The following is a 20,563-nucleotide window of genomic DNA, read 5'->3' as shown; positions in this document are numbered from 1 at the left end:
ACTCACCTAACCTCTATAAGTCCCAGCATCCTCATAAAATGATGACAATCCCATTCAACATGAAAACTATGCAGGCCTTATCAATTCTTAAAAATTTCCTTATAAGTTAGACAAAGGTCAGAAATTCCAAATGCATTAAGCGATAATATGGAAGAAAAGGAAAAGAATTCCTTGGCCATAGTCAGAAACAGAACAAGAAACAGAACCCAAAATTGACTCCCTAAATTTCACTACTCCTATGAACAATTTATTACTTCCAAGTTTATCATCACTGGGTTTTTACAATATTATTACCAATTACACAATAATAGTTCCAAACAGCTTCATGCATTAAGCTGACATTTTGAAATATGAATATAACTCAAGGTCTGGTGATGTTCCTAAATAAGAATCTAGAAAAAGGAACTTTTTACATAAAAGGGACGTGTAAATGATTAATAAATTAGTAAATGATAGTATAAATAGTGTTTGAAGCAAAAGAACATGAGTCCAAGTACTTAGAAACTTAAGCTTTTGTCCTTACTCTGTTTTTAACTATATTATCCTTAGGCAAATTATAACTTTCCTGTGCTTGTTTCTTCACCTGTAATATGGAGATAATATATGCTTCCCAAAATTGTGTTATCAGATGAAATAATAAAGACCTTTGAAGATTCAAAACATTATAAAAATGTTAGGGATTTTAAAATACATGTTAAGAACAAAATACCTGTCTTTTCCCTTATGATCATTTCACTTCTCACTGTCATTTCTTTAGGAAATGAAAAATAATATAAAACTGTAAACAAATAGAAGTGAACATCAATAAGTATTGATAAGTGACTCCTAGTTAGGAGTCTTGACAGAAGTTCAGGAATTTGACTGAAGCTTTTGACCAAAATGAGTTTTTTGAATTGTCTTTAGAAGTAAAACACTTCCTACTAATGGCTCCCTACCAATACAGCCAATGATGAGTTTGTTAAAAAAAAATTGTTTTCAGCTACGTTCCACATCATGAAGCTCAAATGGCCATCTGATGTGCTTTATCAACTATAACATCTCAATTTGAGGAAAATGTGGTCAATAGCCTCAGGATCAAACATCTTATGTTTTAATAAGAGGAACCCATTTTTTGTGAGTTACTGTCCAAGAGTCAACATATATTGCCAAATTCCTAGCAATCAGCTAGTTCCAAGAATGAAAGTTCACAAAATATGTAATTTTCTACTCACAGAAGATCCTTCTTCCTCATGTAACCCTTCTTTCCTTAACTGTATTTTCTCTAATGGACGTAAATAAGGACTGTCCCAGCAGAACCATTCATCATAACGATGGTTCCAACGTTTGAAATGGATGAGTACTTTCCCTTCTTCATAGTCAATTTCCTGTATATGAGCTGGATACCTAAGTCAAAAAAAAACTTTATTTTTAAAAATTAAAATTACAGAACACCATTTAAAGTTAGAATATTCAAAACATATACTATTGAATTAATCCAACTATTCTGGAGAGCAGCTTGGAACTATGCCCAAAGAGCTATAAAATCAGGCATATCCTTAACCCAGCAATACTACCACTAAGTCTATACCCCCAAAGAATTTGAAGAAAAAGGAAAAGGATCTATATATACAAAAATATTTATAACAGATCTTTTTGAAGTACAAAGTTTTGAAAACTGGGGGGATACCTACCAAATAGGAAATGACTTGAACAAATTATAGTAGAGACTGTGATGAAATACTATTGTGCTATAAGAAAAAATGAGCAAGATGCTTTCAGAGAAACATGGAAAGATATATATGAATTGATACAGAGTGAAAATAAGAGTAAGAATAAAAAAAAAACTGCTGCACATAATAAAGTAATATTGTAAGATGTGTGAAAATTTTCAAAATTATTCATTCTACAAGAAAAACCACTGAGCCAATGGCACTTCAGTAAAAGATTCTGGGCCCCTAATGAAGTAAATTTCAAATCTTTCTCACAATTTAAAATGCCTCCTTCCTCCAGAGTCTTGGTTCTATAGTGCTTTAACAATAGAGGTAGAGAAGGCCAAAAATATAAAATGTGATTGGTAGATTTACCCATGATTCTGCATGAGGGTCCATACAAAATATAGAATCCCATTGGTTGAGAAGTGGGCTACTGAGCTAACTTGATTTTTGCAGGAGATCCCACCAAAGTCAGAGCAAATCTATGGGGTTGAGTTGCTCAGAAGATATAAAAATATCTACAGGGACCAGTACATGGGCAGGCCACAGGCTGGCAACCAGAGTCACTCAGAGGCTCCATGCTCAATGTCATCTTCCCTTAGGCAAGAGATGGAAAACAAAGAATGGAAAAGCAAAAAAAAAAAAAAAAAAAAAAAAAAACTAGAGTAAAGAAAAAGCATAAAGAATCATAGATGATAAAATGGATAATTTTGATAAAGCTGAAATTCTAATAGATTTGTGACAGAAAATACTGTTTGTATCCAGAAAGATAACTATGGTGAGTGAATGTCAATCAAAGCACAGTATTTTCATCTTTGTTATTGTTTGTTTGTATTTTGTGAGGGTTTTTTCCCCTTTTGATCTAATTTTTTTTTTTTTGGTGTGGCATGACAAATACAAGAATTGCTTTCTGTCTAGGAAAGGAGGAATGGAGGAAAGCAGGGAGAAAATTTGGAACACAAGATTTTGTAAAGGTAAATGTTGAAAACTATCTGCATGTATTTGGAAAAATAAAATACTATTAAAAAAATAAAATACACTGGAAACATGTTGAACTTCAATAGAAAGATCTAAATGTAAAAGCTCATGTCATAAACAAATTAGGAGAGTAAAGAAGAAAAAGAAGGAATCATAGATGATAAAATGGATAATTTTGATGAAGATGAAATGGTGTGCAAAAACAAAATCAATATGCTTAAAATTAGAAGAAAAAAAATTAACTGGGGGAAAACATTTGTGAACAAGTTTCTCTGATAAAGTTCTAATAAAGGACCTGATTTGATTATGTAATTCCCCAGTAAGTAAATTAATCAAAAAGCATGAATAGGCAGTTCTCAAAACAAGAAATCTAAGTTATCAACAATCATATTTTTAAAAAATTTTCAAATCCTAAATAATGAGATATACAAATTAAAACAGATGTGACATTCTCTCTCACATCAATCAGATTAATAGATGTGGCAAAACAGGAAAATGATAAATATATAAAGAGCTTTAGGAAAGCAGCCATTATATATGAATTAATGGAATATTATTGCACTGTAAGAAATGACAAGTTTCAGAAAAACCTAGGAAGACTTAAATGAAATAATTCAGAATGAAGTGAGGAATGGAAAATTTTATACAGTAATAATAATGTTGCAGAGAAAAACAACTTTGAAAGACTGTAACTTTGATCTGTACAATGATAACCATTATTCCAAAGGATAAAAAAAGAGATTTCCCACCCATTTCCTGACAGATCAGTCATCAAAAGTCCAGGTGAAGAATTAGACCTATTTTTAGATATGACACAGATTTGTCTCATTTGACTATGCTTGTTACAAAGATTATGTTTTTCTCTTTTTGAAGGGAGAGGATTTCAGCACTAGTAATGGAGTTGATATCAAAAAGATTGGTCCACAAGCATTTTTTAAATAAAGGAAACAGAATTTCAGTTCAGAAGAGAGAGAGAGAGAGACAGAGAGAGAGACAGAGAGACAGAGAGAAGTCTAGGCAGCCAGAAGTAAGAGCTAGTAGCTACTCTTGGAGGTCCAAGCCTCAGGGGAATTTACTGGCATCTCATCCCCCTGAGAAGAATGCCAGGCCCCACTGCCACCACCTTCCAGGAGGGATGAAATTGACTTTTCCAAAGTGGCACTGCTTTCATAATAGATATCTTGTGGCAATATAGCATTGTGGGAAACTGATGATTAATGACCAGAAAAGCAGATGTTTGGTCAATCTGGGACATCTCAGACATTGGACTAAAGAACAAAGAGAACTGGAGCAGGCTGCCATTATGTGGAGTGCTTCACCTGGCCAGAAGGAAAGGAGACTAAAATCTAGCTGTGACAAGTTCTGTACTCATTGAAGTTATTTGGTGTAGACACTGAGGCTAATAAAAAGAGAATTCCCAAGTGAGTGTGGGAAGAGGCAGAGACCTTTTGAGTTCCAACCTTCAAAGGATCTGGTCATCAAAAGAAAAGGAATCAGAAACTACATGATATAGAGGAACTAAAAAAAGAAAAAAAAGATTCAAGTTACCAAAGATCTCAGAAGAAAATTTGAGTGCAACAGATAAATCAACAGGTTAGTTATTAATAACAAAAGGGAAGATGGCCCAGAAATCTCTAAGTAAATATAAAAATACAAAGAAAAATGAAGCAATACAGGATGAGGCAGAAAAAACTTTGTAGTCCTAAGAGAATATGGAATCACAGTAGGATGTTTCTGAAAGGTACAAGAAAGAAATCAGAATCTTCAAAGCAGAATGTATATGGCATATACAGGAGAAATAATTGACAGAATTGAAAAACTTGAATCTGCCTTATCAAATCTCTCCAAAGAAGCAAAAGAGAAAAGGTTTTAATTCCATGAGGAAATAAGAAAAGGCTAAAGAAGAAATAAAGATGGATAAAGACCATGAATGAAAGAATAAAAGTTTAAAGTAGATGGAAAAGAAAATTAATGAAGATAAAGTAACAAAATTCTTTAAAGACACAGAATATTTTAAAACTAACAAAATATATTTAAGTAGAAAAGAGAAAAAGAGGATTTTGATCAACTAATGGTATAAGAAAAAGGAGAGGAAGAATTAAATTATGTAAAAGGAAGAATGAAAAAGAAATTAATAAATGAACTCCAAAAACTAGGGGAATGTGAGGTAGGGAGAATAGAAAAACTTTCATTTATTTATAGCATTTCTTTTTTTTTTTTTTTTTTAGTTCCAGATTCTCTCCCTTCCCCCCCCCCACATCCATTGAGAAGACAAGCAATATAATGTCCATTAAAATTGTGAAGTCACTCAAAACATTTCTGTATTAGCCACCTTGGGGAAAGGGAGGCATAAAATAATGAAAATGAAAAACAGTATTCATCAATATGCACTCAATTCTTTCTCTGGAAATAAAATAGCAATTTTCATCATGAGTCCTTTGAAATTATGCAGCATCACTGTTTTGATCAGAGTAGTTAAGTCTTTCATAATTGAACCTATTTCGTTTACAGTATTGCTGTATCTGTGTATAGTGTTGTACTGGTTCTGCTCACTTCACTTTTTATTAGTTTGCATGTTTTCTTGGGTTTCTCTGAAATCATCCTGCTCATCATTTCTTACAGAACGATAATATTCCATCACAATCACGTGACACAACTTGTTGGATCATTCCACAATTAATAGGCAATTAAATTTCCAGTTTTTTTACCACTGCAAGAATAGCAGCTATAAATTAAATATTTTTATACATTCAGGTCCTTTTATTCTTTTTTTTTTTTAAATGATCTCTTTGGAATATAGAGCTAGTAGTGATGTTGCTAGATCAAAAGGTATGCATAATTTGATTGCCCTATAGGCACTGCTTTAAGTTATCCCAGAAGGGCTAATTGAGTTCAAGACTCAATCAAAAATATATTAGTGGGGAGCAGCTAGATGGCACAGTGGATAGAGCACTGGCCCAAATTAGGAGGATGCTGATTTTATTTATTTATTTATTTATTTATTAGGTAACTTTTTATTGACAGAACCCATGCCTGGGTAATTTTTTTTACATTATCCCTTGCACTCACTTCTGTTCCGACTTTTCCCCTCCTTCCCTTCACCCCCTCCCCCAGATGGCAAGCAGTCCTATACTTCTTTAATATAGGACCTGACTTTAAATCTGACCTCAGATATGTTACACTTCCTAGCTATGTGACCCTGGACAAGTTATTTAACCCCAACTGCCTTGCTAGTGCCCTGTAAGTTCCACATCCCCTCCTACATTTATCATTTTCTTTTCTGTCACATTAGCCAATCTGATGAGTATAAAATGATATCTCAGAATTATGGGAAATGAGTGTGGACCACAACTTAGCATTTCCACTCTTTCTGTTATTGTTTGCTTGCATTTTTGTTTTCCTTCTCAGGTTTTTTTTCTTTCTTTCTAGATCTGATTTTTCTTGTGCAGCAAGATAACTGCATAAATATGTATACATAAATTGCATTTAACATATACTTTAACATATTTAACATGTATTGAGCTACCTGCCATCTAGGGGAGGGGGTGGGGGGAAGAAGAAGAAAAATTGGAACAGAAGATTTTGCAACAGTCAATGTTGAAAGAGAACTGTTCGGTTCTGCAAACATATATTGTATCTAGGATGTACTGTAACATATGTAACATATATAGGACTGCTTGCCATCTAGGGGAGGGGGTGGAAGGAGGGAGGGGAAAAATCGGAAGAGAAGCGAGTGCAAGGGATAATGTTGTAAAAAAATTACCCTGGCATGGATTCTGTCAATATAAAGTTATTATAAAATAAAATGAAATATATATTTAAAAAATTACATTAAAAAAAGAGTCAATATTGAAAAATTACCCAGGCATATGTTTTGTAAATAAAAAGCTATAATTTAAAAAAAAAAATGGTATCTCAGATGTGTTTTAATTTGCTTTTCTCTAATCAGTACCAACTTAAGAGCATTTTTTTCATCTTACTTTTGATAACATTTCTTCTGAGAATTTCCTGCTCATTATCTTTTGACCATTTAATAGAGAACCTATGAAAATAGGAGCTCCTTAAAACAGATTAAAGCAAAAATACTTAAGAGGGGCAGCTAGATGGTGCAGTGGATTGAGCACCAGTTCTGAAGTCAGGAGGACCTGAATTTAAATCTGACCTCAGACACTTAACACTTCCTTGCTGTGTGATTCTGGGCAAGTCACTTAACCTCAATTGCTTAAGCAAAAATAATAATAATAATAATAATAACTTAAGAAACAATAATATCTTTAAAGAGGATGGCTTTTTTTAATCCCAATTCAGAAGAAAGCTATATTAGAAACAAGTATAAAAATATAAAATAACTTTTATAACTTTACATGTGAATGGATTAAATAATTTAATAAAATAAAAGTTACAAATTGAATAAGAAAACAAAACCCCAAAAGTTTTTATCAGTTTTGTTAAATAGGTTTTTTTTCCCCTCTTCATTTGTTTTTTTCTCTTTTAAAGAATATTCTTGGGGCAGCTAGGTGGCGCAGTATTTAGAGCACTAGCCCTGAAGTCAGGAAGACCTGAGTTCAACTATAATCTCAGACATTTAACACTTCCTAGCTGTGTGACCCTGGGCAAGTCTCTTAAATCTCAATTGCCTCGGCAAAAAAAAAAAAAAAAAAAAAAAAAAAAATTTATATGGAATGAATCTCATTAAGGGAGAGAGGTACTAGAAAGCAAAAATTCCTTGAACAAATATACCTATCAATTCATATATACATATGGATATAGATAACAGCAAAGCAAAAGAAATTCCAGCACTGGCCACGTCCACAAATTTTATGTCGCAATGTGCAAAGTCAAGAAACAGTGGCACGCTTTATTATCAAGACTTAGAAAAGATGGTCAGTCATTCCATCAATCAGAATTCTGAAGTCTTCCAAAGCTGTCTTTACAATATGGCTGATAGCATATAAATTGTTCTGATTTTCACTACACATTGAATCAATTCATATAACTCTTCCTAAGTTTCTCTAAAACCATCCCTTTCACTATTAATGAAATATGCTTTCCTCTTAGTACAGCTGGTGGACTATAAATATCAAATGTTGCTTATAATATCAGATGTAGTTGCTAAGACAGATAATTTTATCAAAATCTCTTCTTAGTTGTAAGTGTTCTTGAAGTATCCACATAGTGGATAAGAGAGCTGAGTCTGAAGTCAAGAAGATTGAAGTTCAAATTCAGCTTCTGACATGTACTAGTTGTGCAATCAGTGAAGTCATTTAATCTATTTGCCTCAGTTTTCTCAAGTGTAAAATGGGGATAATAATAGCACCTACTTGCCAGGGTTGTAAGATTTAAATGAGATAATACTTATAAAAACACTTAGCATAGTACCCAGCAGATAACAAGCATCATATAAATGCTTATTTCCTGTCCCCTTTATAGGAGGTATATTGTTTTCTTCTTTTTTGTATGTGAGAAAATTAGGGTCAAGTGACTTACCCAGGGTCATATAACTAGTAAGTGTTAAGTGTCTAACCCTAGATTTAAATTCAGGTCTTCCTGACTTTAGGGACAATGCTCAATCCACTGCACCAACTAGCTGCCTCTAGAAAGTTTATTATTAAGAAATGTTATAAAAAATAAGTATCAATAAAACTTTTAAAAAGTAAAGTAAAATAAAGTGTCACTTTTCTTTTTTTTTCTTTCTTTTTTTTTAAAATAACTTTTAATGGCAGAACCCATGCCAGGGTAATTTTTTACATTATCCCTTGCACTCACTTCTGTTCTGATTTTTCCCCTCCCTCACTCTACCCCCTCCCCGAGATGGCAAGCAGTCCTTTACATGTTAAATAGGTTACAGTATATCCTAGATACAATATATGTGTGCAGAACTAAACAGTTCTCTTGTTGCACAGGGAGAATTGGATTCAGAAGGTATAAATAATCCAGAAAGAAAAACAAAAATGCAAGCAGTTTACATTCATTTCCCAGTGTTCTTTCTTTGGGTGTAGTTGCTTCTGTCCATCATTGATCAATTGAAACTGAGTTAGGTCTCTTTATCAAAGAGATCCATTAAGTCACTTTTCTACCAAAGGAAATAACATATTGGTGATCAATTAAATTTTTGATGATTCAGAGTCATCATTATGATCAATTATTATACTACATATGGTATCATAATCTAAGAACTAGAAGGGACCTATAAACTCACCATTCTAACTGCTATTCAAATCACAAATCCTAACTATACCAAGAGTAACTGATCACATTAAACTTTTCTAAGACCTATACTACAAAAGAATTTTCATGAAAGCAGCCCATTCCATTTTTGGACATTTCCAACTGCTCAGAAGTTGTTTTTTGTCTTCCCCCCACCCCACCCCAGTTACCAATGATCTCTCTCTCTTTTTTTTTTTAACTTTTGTTTTATTTTTCCTAGTTCTACATATACATTAACTTTGTAAATTTACATTTCTTTATGAATCATGTTGGGAGAGAAAAATCAAAACAAAATATTCAATTTCTATAATTCTCTTTCTGGAGACAAATGGCATTTTCTATTCAAAGTTTATTGGTACTGCTTTGGATTAATGAACAACTGAGAAGAACCAAGTCTTTCATAGTGAATCATCCTGTAATCTTGCTGTTACTGTGTACAATGTATTCCTGGTTCTGCTTGTTTCAATTCGTGTAAATCTTTCCAGGCTTTTCTAAAATCAGCTTGTTCATTATTTTTTATAGAACAATAAATCCAGTACTTTCATATCCCATAATTTATTCACCCATTCCCCAAGAGATGCGTATCTACTCATTTTCCGATTCTTAGCCAACACAAAAAGAGGTGCTACAACATTTCTGCACATATGAGTCCTTTTCTTTCTATTTTTTTCCTTCTTTTGAATTGTGCTCTTATAATACTGGACTGAATCTATAGTGTATTTATATAAAAATTCAGCATGGTACTTTCAAAGGTGAACTATGTGCCTGTTTTTCTTTCTGAAGTAAAAATCTGTTCTCTTCATTTAAAAATATAAAGTTGTATTTATAGGACTTACCCTAGAATCTGCTCAGCTGAACATATTCTTGGTGTTATGTTGATTTTCAGTTAATTCCATCTTTTTCAACAAAAAGTTGTTCACTACAAAATGTACAGTGTAACAAAGCTAACTTATTGCAAAAACTAATTACTAAGAAGCTAAATCAGTCTTCTAAGTTTTTTAAATGATAAAATAATCAGTGTTCTTTGACTTTTATCGGAACTTAAAATATGCTCTTATTATTTTGGTATTCATAATCACTTCAAATTCCTAGTCCCAACTCAAAACATTTTCTTTTCCTGATCATTAGCTTAATCTAATTTCTAATTTTCTAATGGAAACACTGCCATCTGGTGGGCTAGAGAGTATTACCACTGAACAATAAGGTGACAGTGATATTGGGTCTACCAAGGGCTAATTTACTTATTAGGATTATAGAGCTACCACTCTATGGAAGGTATAGAAGAGGTCACCTACTCTAAGTCCATGATTTTAGAGAGGAAATAACTGAGTCCCAGAGGGGAAAAATGAATGTTTAGCATCACCTAAGTAAAGTTAAAATTAAGCTTGGGTCCTCTGATTTAAATTCCAGTATACTTTCCACTTATCTACATTCTCCTATGAATATCTTACTATGCTAGAATTCTAGATGCTAGTTAATCAAGGTTTTTTATAGGAACAGAGGCAAGAAAAAGCAAAAGAAAATATATCATCAATGAAAGTTAAGGTTAAAATAAGGGAAAACTTTCTATAAGATGTTCTGAACTAGTTCTGGATCTTAGGATAAAGATAAAGGAAGATCAAGGAACAACAATAAAGAAGTATTGATGACTAAAGCTTGAAAAAAACAATGTTAGGGAAATCTGACAGGACAGTAAGGGAGATAGGAGCTTCCATTGCTTCTGAAGTTCTACAACTTTATTTTGTTGTGACTATCTTGGGTACTTATTATGCTATTCTTCAATATTTCGTTTGTATCGTCTCTTACACATATAATGTTCTAGTTTGTATTATTGGTAGTTATTTGTGTGTATGTTATATATTCCCTGATGAGTATATAAACTCCACAAGGGCAAGAGTTGTGGGATAATGATTAATCAATCAAACAACAATTATGAAGCTTTGACTTTGCAGAAGACTGAATGCTAAGTATGACATCAAGTTAACTAGAGTCAGACATTTCTAAGCTAAGCCATGTCATCCAGGATATAGAGTCATCAAGCCCATCAGAGCTTCATTCTTTATATTTAGACAATAGGAATAATGCTTGTTCTACATCATGAGCATAGTATTTTGCAAATCTTAAAGTAGCATGTAAATGTGAGTTTGTTATTATTATCTTTATTATTATCACTCATCTCTATTCTCCCCTCTGACAAATACCTATTATAGTGCTCTACCTTACTTAGATGCTTTGAAAAATATATGATGTATTCAACTTCAGCCCTCTGCCCAATTTGAGGAAAGAAGAAAAATGAAGAACACTAAATTGGGAAAGTGTGACAGAAAAAGATAATGAGCTCAATTTAAGACAGATGAAGTAAAGTCAACAACAGGATATTGAAATGAAACCAACAAGATGATATTCTTAGGCTTGATAAATAGGAGTGCTAGGGATATGATAAAAATGATTTAGTGAGTCCTTCCTTGCCCTACTGAAATGGTCTTGAACCAAAAGGTTCAAGGTTCTAAGGACCAAAAACTCCATACAAATCCCCTTTTATTTTAGAGAAAAAAAAGAGAAGAGGAAAGGATAAAATACCAGTTTTTTAATCTGTCCCGGGCCTCCAACTGGGCTCCCACCTCAAAGCTGATCCCTCTTCTGTTTGGTGGATGCTTTGTCATTTTGAGTCATCAACAAGGTTGCTTTTCTTCTCCTGAAAAGCCAATTAAATATTTATGAAAACATCTTACAATCTACTTAAAGTATATCAATAGCAACATAAACTGGCAACATTCAAAACACAACTTCAGGAAAACAAATATAGAAAGTACATGGAATTTCACTTGTTACTATTCCTTTTTCCATCACTTTCTTCCCTTCTACCTTTCAAATATGCTCAGCTCAAAATGTATCTCCCTCCTTTCTTTGCAGAAATGGGTATAGAAGAATACATACACCCCTAGCTTTAGAATGGGAAATGACTTTAGGAAGAGATCATTTAGTCCAACTCCCTCATTTTACAAAATAAGGTTACTTGTCCACATGTCAAACAGGTGTTAAATGGCAAGAGTCAGCATTCAAATGCAGTACTTTTCCCACTATTCTGGCACTATAATTTCTATTACACTGCCACACTGTCATGTTCCATTCATATGTTGATTAGTTTTGCTCAAACTTTTTTTGTTCTTTTTTACAAGAGAGAGTTCTCTAATTGAGAAAGGGAGGAAGAGACATTTAGAAATAAAAATAACAGAGAAACAAAGATTAGCAATCTTATTTTTGAATGCCCAGCTTTCTCTAATCCTACTCTTATCAAACCAAGTAGTTCTCCCAATCTTCTATTTGCAATGCTCATCAGCTGCTCCCTCTTCTTTCCTACTTTGAGACTACTGAATCACTTTTCATCACTCTGCTGTCATCACTAACGACCATCTCCCAATTAAATATCAACAACTTCTGTTTTCTTTAATAGAATTCTGAAGTGGGACATCAGAATTAACTACTTTTCTCACAGTAAGGAGTTACAAAACAGAATATTAGACAAAGTTTAGTTCATTCGTTGCCAACCTATGGATGGGATCAGTGAAACTTTCTAGAGAAAATAATATTCAATTTGGGCTTCAAAGGAAAGTTGGGGAAGGGTCCTAAATATAGATACATAAATCTCTAGATACATGGGACAACTATCTGGCACAGTATATAAAGTGCTGGACTTAAGTTTAAATCTGGTCTCAGAGACTTACTGGCTCTGTGACCCTAGGTAAGTCACTTTACCCTGTTTACCTCAGTTTCCTCATCTCTAAAATGAGCTGGAGAAGGAAATGAAAAACTACTCCAGTACCTCTGACAAGCAAACCCCAAATAGGTCACAAAGAGTCAAACATGACTGAAAAAAATGCTGGACATCTATACATGTTTGAGCCCATATGTTCTCATACATATATGAGAGAACACAAAATGAAATAAATTCAAAAGAACTTGGAAAGAGTCAACAAAAAAATATATTTTTTTTGGTCATCTGTTACTATTTACTTCTATTTTGGTAAATCCTAAAACTGTATGCCTTTACTCTATCCCTTTAAAATCTATTAAATACTTGCATTGCTATAAAATATGATTAATATGGATTAAGATGAATCTTTTTTCTCCTCTTTAAAAAATGTACATTACAAAGGATAGATTAATGTGTAGGAAAAGAGGTAGGATTAGCCTGGAAAAAGAAGGTAACTTGGAAACAAAAAATATCAATACAATTAAATATTAAAAGATGTTATTCCTTGTTGCATATATTTGATCACTTGTCCTGGGTGATAATTAAGTGTATGATTAGAAATTTTTGTCAACTGAAGAAAAAGTAGACCCTCAACATGACAAGAAAAGAAGGTCTTTATTTAACTATTGTGTTTACTCTAAAAAGCAGACTTAGAAAAGGCTGAGAGATGCAAAAAAGCAGTGAGAGAGTTGGTTGTTTTTCATTTGTTTTGAGTTTTGGGAGGAAGAAAGGATTTAGATGGAGAATAGAAGGAAGAAACATAAATTGAAGATGGGAAAATAAGGTGTTATTAAATTGTGACTTTTAATGTCAGACAATTTCAAATTTGTTTGACATTTACTAAAGAATTTTGAGAAAGGATATGACTAGATTTATGCAAAAGAAAAAACATTAAAACTGCTATGTGAAAGATGTATTTCTAAAGTTATGTAAGAAAGTTAGAGGACTATGGCAATAATCCAGGTAGACAGTAATGAGGGCATGAATTCCCTATATAGGAAAGTTAACTAATTATAACTGGGAAAACAATATACACAGTAATTATAACAATGTAAATGAGAAGAATATCATCAAAAAAAATTTTTTTTTCTTTTTGCTGAGGCAGTTGGGATTAAGTGACTTGCCCAGGGGCACACAGATAGGAAGTGTTAAGTGTCTGAGGTCATATTTGAACTCAGGTCCTCCTGACTTCAGGGCTGGTGCTCTATCCACTCTGCCCTATATCAAAAAATTAAAACTAAACACTATTAAATTATAATGACCAAGACTAGCTCCAAGCGAAGGCACATCATCTATCTTCTTTTAGGCAGATTATGGCTGTTAGACACTGCATATATGTCAGACTTTTTAAATATGTGAACTAAATTTACTGAACTTTTTTCTCCCTCCTTTTTATTCTTTATTATAAGAGAAAGCTCTTTGAAAGGGGTATTTTAGAACTAGACAAAAGACTGGGAAATGTGACATAAAAACAAAAGATAAGAGTAAAAAAAAAAATTATTAAAGCAACCAAGAAAATAATAACTACTGATCTATTATGTTTATTTGCCTATTTATACAAAATCTTTATAAGTAATTTTTGAATTAGTTATGAAAAAGCACTTGATTTTTTAAAAGCTGTCTTATAGGTTTTTAAAATAAGGTATCTACGATCCATACATCAAAAATTACTCATTCAAAATTTCTTGAAAGATATAACAGAAATAACCCTAAGCAATGACACTTTTAAATTAAACATCAGATGAGGTATAAAACAGGAAGACATATGCTCTCCAAATGTATTTGTCAATGCAATATAGAAGACACAGTATAGCAGTGGGAACTCTGAAAGGGTGTACTTGAATCTAAGCAGGGTGCTTGTAGTTAAGTACCTACTGAGTGTGAGATGGTGGTTCTCTAAGCACATACTTATTTTAATGTAATGATATGATCAATCTAGTTGGCTTATACTTAGGGTAATGTGGTAATGTGATGTTCTACAGCTGCGCATGCCCAGTGTGGTGTCCTAATATAGTTGTGGTGGGGTATTTAAGGGAGTCCCAGAGACAGAGGAATCTCTCAGCTGCAGAGAAGACTTCAGGCTCCAGACTCCAAAAGTCAGACTCCATCTTTGACCAGCCAGGCTGCTCTCCTGCCTCCTTCACTTCACTCCCCCACTGATGCCAAGGCCCACCAAAGAGCCAGCCTGAACATTACAACACAGCACACATTTTTGGTCAAAAATGAATTCTTGTAGTAAAGTATGCAAAAGTTCTCCAGGTACTGTTTGAAGATGAAATTGTGCTGAATTCACTAAACCCCAAAATATTGCAGATCTTCCTAGATATAAACTATATCCAAAGATATTTGGCCTCTGCATTCATTCAGAAAAGATCAAGTGGATGAAAAATATCAATTGCCTGAATTTCAACAAGCATTCAGATGAACAACTATCTGTATTAAAGTACAGGTGTCTGTGTATTTATGTATATATGTATAAATATGTGGGGGAACATGGCTGTGAAACACTTCATATAACATCAGATTTTGTCAACATGTTATTCTCAATATATTGGTTATTTATTATGTTGGAGATTAATATCATTTTTAGGAGAGAATGAAGAAAAGAGTAGTAGAGTGGGACTGGTAGGTCATATGAAAATAAAATATCAATAACATTTTTTGGTTAGGCAACAATGAGTAATAAAAGCAAATATTAATGCCAACTTATTCTGTCACCTGAAAATGAAAGGATCAAGCTTGGATGTGTAATTGCCATAGTTAGCTCCAATAATTTTCCTACCTTAGACTGCTACCCAGGAGTTGTTCTAACCCAGGCTAATGGCTTTTTCCCATTGTTACAAGACGACTATCTGAAAGCAAGATTCAAACACTACTTTCTTTCTTAACAAGTCTTCTTTCTATGGACACATCATTTATTTCTGCAATATACATATATACCTGAGAGTTTTAGAAAGGATTAAGCTAAGATTAAGAGAGGTCTATTGAGGCAAAACTGAGATGATTAGGGAAGTTGTGAAGGGATGGAGTCTTGTTTACCAGATCCACGGTAGGGCACAGAAAGCTGGTTTAAAACAGGGGTTCCTCTATCTATCATCTCCCACTTACAAATTCCCAACAACTGCACTTGGGGCCCTTAATCACCACAGGAAATAGAAGAAGGTGGTAAAAACCACTAGAGGGCGCGATAGTATACTGGGCCAGGAGTCAAGAAGACTAGTCCAGGGTACATACTAGCTGTATAATCCTGGGCAAGTCAGCAAGTTTTATCATCTGTAAATTTTATCATCTGTAAAATACCTTCTAGAGTTGTTGTGAGGATCAAATAAGATAATTATAAAGCACTTAGTGCAATGTCTGGACAAATATTAGCTATTATTATTACCATACTGTCACCCACCATGTCAAGTCACTCTAAAAAGCCAATTGACTTTTGTCTAGTGAAGTGTTAGAGCCTCACTTCCCCCTAACAACCTTTCGGTTTTCAGAGAGTGGAGGGAGGTAGAGTGCTAAAATGTGTCATTCTACAATCAGGGGTTTAAAACACAAGTGTTGGCACAGTTAAGAACAAGTGAATTCATTTACCCAAAAGGAAAATTAATTTTTAAAATGCCTGACTTCAAGACCTCTTCCAATCTTAAAAGGAAAAGGCACTTGAAGGAGTAAAGATGGCTAGAAAGGAGAGAAGGATAAGAAGAAGCAATGACAATATTGCACAGGACTTGGTTAATTTCCCTCCCCCACCCCCAATCCTATTTTGAGAGGGAACAAAAAGCAGCTATGTCCTCAAGTCATTCCCATATATTACCAGTGCTTGTAATATTTGCAGTTTCCATTAAACTTAGAGTTGTTTTGTTTTCCTTAATAGGTTATTTAAGAAGACTAAGTAAACAACACAAAAATATCATAAATGTCTGGGATCAAATAGTTAAGAGCTGGAAAAGAGCTAGGCAATTGCTATCACAGTGGCCAGAAGGTAGGCCTGGAGTCAGGAAGACTTTTTAGATATTTACTAGCTGGGTGATCTCTGGCAAGTCACTTAACCTTGTGTGCTTTCAGTTTTCTTGTCTATTAAGATGTGGTTAATAGTATCAAACTGTAATATTTTTCTCTAAAATGTAATGTTCTCTGGGAGTAGGTTTCTTGGGGGGCTTCTGGGAGCAGCCTTCGTTTTAGTTCAATAATCACCCCAAATGCAGCCAGGAGTTAAGAGTCCAAATCCTTTATTGTCTCCTTCAAAATCTTGTCTCCTTCACTTGGGATTCAGCTAGTTTTCTTAAAGGTCTTCTGTAGTCTTGGTTCCAATAGTTTAAACTGTCTTCTCTGGTTTCTGAATCTCCTCGAATGAATCCTGGCTGAGGCTATGAGAGCTTCTAGTGAGCTTGTCTTTCTGGCCCTGAGAGCTTCTCCTTATATATGCCCCACACTGAGTATACACCAATCATTATATCACTAGGAAACCATTATTTGTTGTAGGATTAAATCAATGCTAAATTAGATTTAACCACTGTCTCCTCGATTCCACTTAGTACCTTGATTCAAGTTCTGGCCCATAACATCTCCTTGTAGGATCAGATCAATCATACTGAACCACACTAAATTAGATAATTGTTGTCTCTATCAATTCCACTGACTTAGTACCTTGTAAGAATCCTAACACCTATCTCCCAGAGTTGTCATAGGAATCAAATAAGTAATACATATATAAAGCTTTGCAAACCTTAAAGTACAATATCAATGCTAGTTGTTACTACTGCCTAATTGTGCTTTTTCCATGCTTTGCTTTATCATCATCTTTATCCCATCTCCTCAACAGAAGTGGGTCCGAGGGCACTATCCTAGGCCCATTTTTCTAGCTCCTATAATAAGTTCAATGGTTGTCTCCATACCAAAATCTCCCAAATTAGCCCCCAGTCATCTAAGCAGCAATTCCACATCACTCTTTTTCTTCAAGACCTCTCTGCTCACAGACTACATAAATGAATATCAAACTGCCCTGACCAAAAACAAGTTATCACCTTCTTCCTAAAACCCACCCCCTTATTATAATATTCTATTTCTTTTGAGGGCAGCACTATCCTTCCAGAGGTCACTTAGGTGAGCCAATGAATAGAATCCAAGCCCAGAAGCATGAAGATCTGAGTTCAAATCAAGCCTCAAAACACTTTTCAAGTTTTGTGATCCTGAACAAGATATTTAACCTGTTTGCCTCAATTTCTTCATCTTAAAAATAGGGCTAATAATAGCATCTATCTTCCAGTGTTGCTGTAAAGATAACAAAAGATATAATTTCAAAGAATTTATCATGATGCCTAGCTCATAGTAATCCCTATAAAGGTTAATATCATCATCACACCAAATCATTTGCAAGTCCAAACAATTCTACCTCACAAACATCCCCCAGATCTATTCTCCAACACCTTTATTCAAGCCCTTTACCCTTGCTAAATTATCTAGCATAACAAAGAATGAATAAAGATTCTTAAATGTTAACTATATACCAAGTGCTGAAGATACAAATACAAAAGCACAAGTGAGCTCTGACCTCAAGAAGGTAACATTCTAAGGCCTGGAGAGACTTACATGAACAGATGCTGAGTGAAATGGGAAGAACCAGGACATCATTATATACTTCAACAACAATAACAGTATGATGATCAATTCTGATGGACGTGGCTCTCTTCAACAATGAGATGAAATAAATCAGTTCCATTTGTTCAATAATGAAGAGAACCAGCTACACCCAGCAAAAGAACTCTGGGAAATGAGTGTGAACCACAACGTAGCATTTCCACTCCCTCTGTTTTTGTCCCCTTACATTTTTGATTTCCTTCTCAGGTTAATTTTACCTTATTTCTAAATCCGATTTTTCTTGTGCAGCAAAATAACTGTTTGGACATGTGTACATATATTGTATTCAACATATACTTTAACATATTTAACATGTATTTGGTCTACCTGCCATCTGGGGGAGGGATGTGGGGGAAGGAGAGGAAAAGTTGAACAGAAGGTTTTGCAAGGGTCAATGCTGAAAAATTAGCCATGCATATATCTTGTAAATAAAAAGTTATAATAATAATAACAATAAAAGAAGCTAACATTCTAATGATGGTGTCACATGCTATATAAGGAAAAGATGTTCGGGAGAGTTATCTTGCTTCAGAAAACTAGAGTGATGCTAAGTGGAGCAAATTGACACATCCTTTCAGAAACAATGGCAAAGTTGATTTTGTGGTTCTAGAAATCCAAGGTATGGAAGCGAAGCAGTATAATGAACTTGAGTTCATGGGAGTAAAGAAGTCGTTCAGAAGAAATAGTAGACAGTGAAGTGAAGCTTGGCTAGAACCAGACCTAGATGAGATAGGCAACTGAAGCAAGCATCAAAACAAAAGGACTCCCAGGACAGTATTTCCAGAGAAAGAAGTAAATCTTTTAAGGTGAAATTTCTAGTGGGCTAGTCCTCCCAGTGCTATATGCCAGAGAGTGGGCAGTAAAGAGTAGCTAATTGGTCTCTCCTCATCTCCAATTCACCAAGTTGATAGTCCTAATTCACAGATCTAGTTATATAACTCCCTTACTCAAGAAACTTTACTGGCTCTCAATTGCCTTTGGGGCAAAATACAAACTTTTTTGCTTGGCATTTAAAGCCCCTCAGTCTATCTTTAAAAACTATAATCTCATATTTACTCACTTTCATATTCATTTGCAGTTCTTCAGATAGAGGTCCCCTGTCTTACACCTGCATTATGTGTCCCACATGACTCAAAGCTTGTTTTTCATCTACATCTCCCAGAATCCCTACGTTTCTAAACAGCATAGCTCCAGTGCCAGTTCCTATAGCTCAGATCTTTTAATAGAACTTCCAGTGATTAACATTTACTCTCTGCTCCAAAATTACTTTGTATTTATTCTGCATATATATATATTTTTTAATTTTTTATTTAATAATTACATTATATTGACACTCGTTTCTGTTCCGATTTTTTTCCCCCTCCCTCCCTCCACCCCCTCCCCTAGATGGCAAGCAGTCCTTTATATGTTGGATATGTTCTGCATATATTTTATATATGAAATATTAAATAACAAAGTATATGTCATTTTCCCCCTTCTTTCCTCTTAGTAGAATTCATGCTCTATAAGGGTAAAGACAGTTTCATTTTTGTCTTTCTTCCCAATGACACTGTAGTAAACATTCAATAAATACACATGCTTAGTGAACAGAATCATCTAATTCCGCTTCCACATTTTAAAGATGAGGAAAGAAAAAAATGGCATATGTAAGGTCACATGTTAATGAGAGATGGATCTAGAAACCTAGTCTCTTTACTTATAGTTGTTTTCTTTCCATTATGCTTATGGCCACCGTATTTTTAACTGAATTATAATGCCTCCCCAAAGAAAAACTCAGCTAATTTTAAAGATATACAAAAACTATATTTAATAAACAGTTGGTCTATTTTCCTATTAAGTTTATTCTTGAACTAACTCTTAAGATGTGCCTTTAAAAAACAAGACATTTAACTAATTGATAGTCATCCATCATATTCTTTTACTTATGTAATCATGAAAAACAGGGCTTAATCTTTCCTTAGTTCTGTAATAGTCTTATGCAGGTAACAAAACTGATAGCAGCATTAAAAGATATCCCAGAGAAAATATTTTAGAAATAGAAAAAAAATAATTTATGATTGCACCAAAGTACAAACAGGAATCAATGTAACTTGCCAAAAAATATTTTTTAAAAAATCCTATGTTTACATATAATTGTATTTAGCATATACTTTAATATGTTTAACATGTATTAGGTCTACCAGCCATCTAGAGAAGGAGGTGGGGGTGAAGGAGGGGAAAAGTTGGAACAGAAGGTTTTGCAAGGATCAATGCTGAAAAATTACCCATATATCTTGTAAATAAAAAGCTATAATAAAAAAAA

The 20,563-nt window shown here is 33.9% G+C and overlaps 1 protein-coding gene across 5 annotated transcripts in view; it reads right to left on the bottom strand.

The window, feature by feature from the left end:
• The window catches only part of PHF20 (PHD finger protein 20), a 126,233-nt gene that overhangs the window by 98,941 nt on the left and 6,729 nt on the right, over nucleotides 1-20,563 (bottom strand). For all 5 annotated transcript variants that reach the window (XM_051979218.1, XM_051979219.1, XM_051979216.1 and 2 more), the window contains exons 2-3: nucleotides 11,457-11,571; nucleotides 1,212-1,383 (exon numbers count right to left, since the gene is read on the bottom strand). In XM_051979218.1, coding sequence (XP_051835178.1) covers nucleotides 1,212-1,383; nucleotides 11,457-11,539 — 255 coding nt within the window. In that variant the 5' untranslated portion in view covers nucleotides 11,540-11,571. The remainder of the gene's footprint in view (nucleotides 1-1,211; nucleotides 1,384-11,456; nucleotides 11,572-20,563) is intronic.

The sequence above is a fragment of the Antechinus flavipes genome, chromosome 2 (genome assembly GCF_016432865.1).
Source record: "Antechinus flavipes isolate AdamAnt ecotype Samford, QLD, Australia chromosome 2, AdamAnt_v2, whole genome shotgun sequence".
In the NCBI taxonomy this organism is placed as follows: Eukaryota; Metazoa; Chordata; class Mammalia; order Dasyuromorphia; family Dasyuridae; genus Antechinus; species Antechinus flavipes.
The sequence above is the reverse complement of the archived record's forward strand: the minus strand, read 5'-3'. Positions and strand labels throughout refer to the sequence as shown.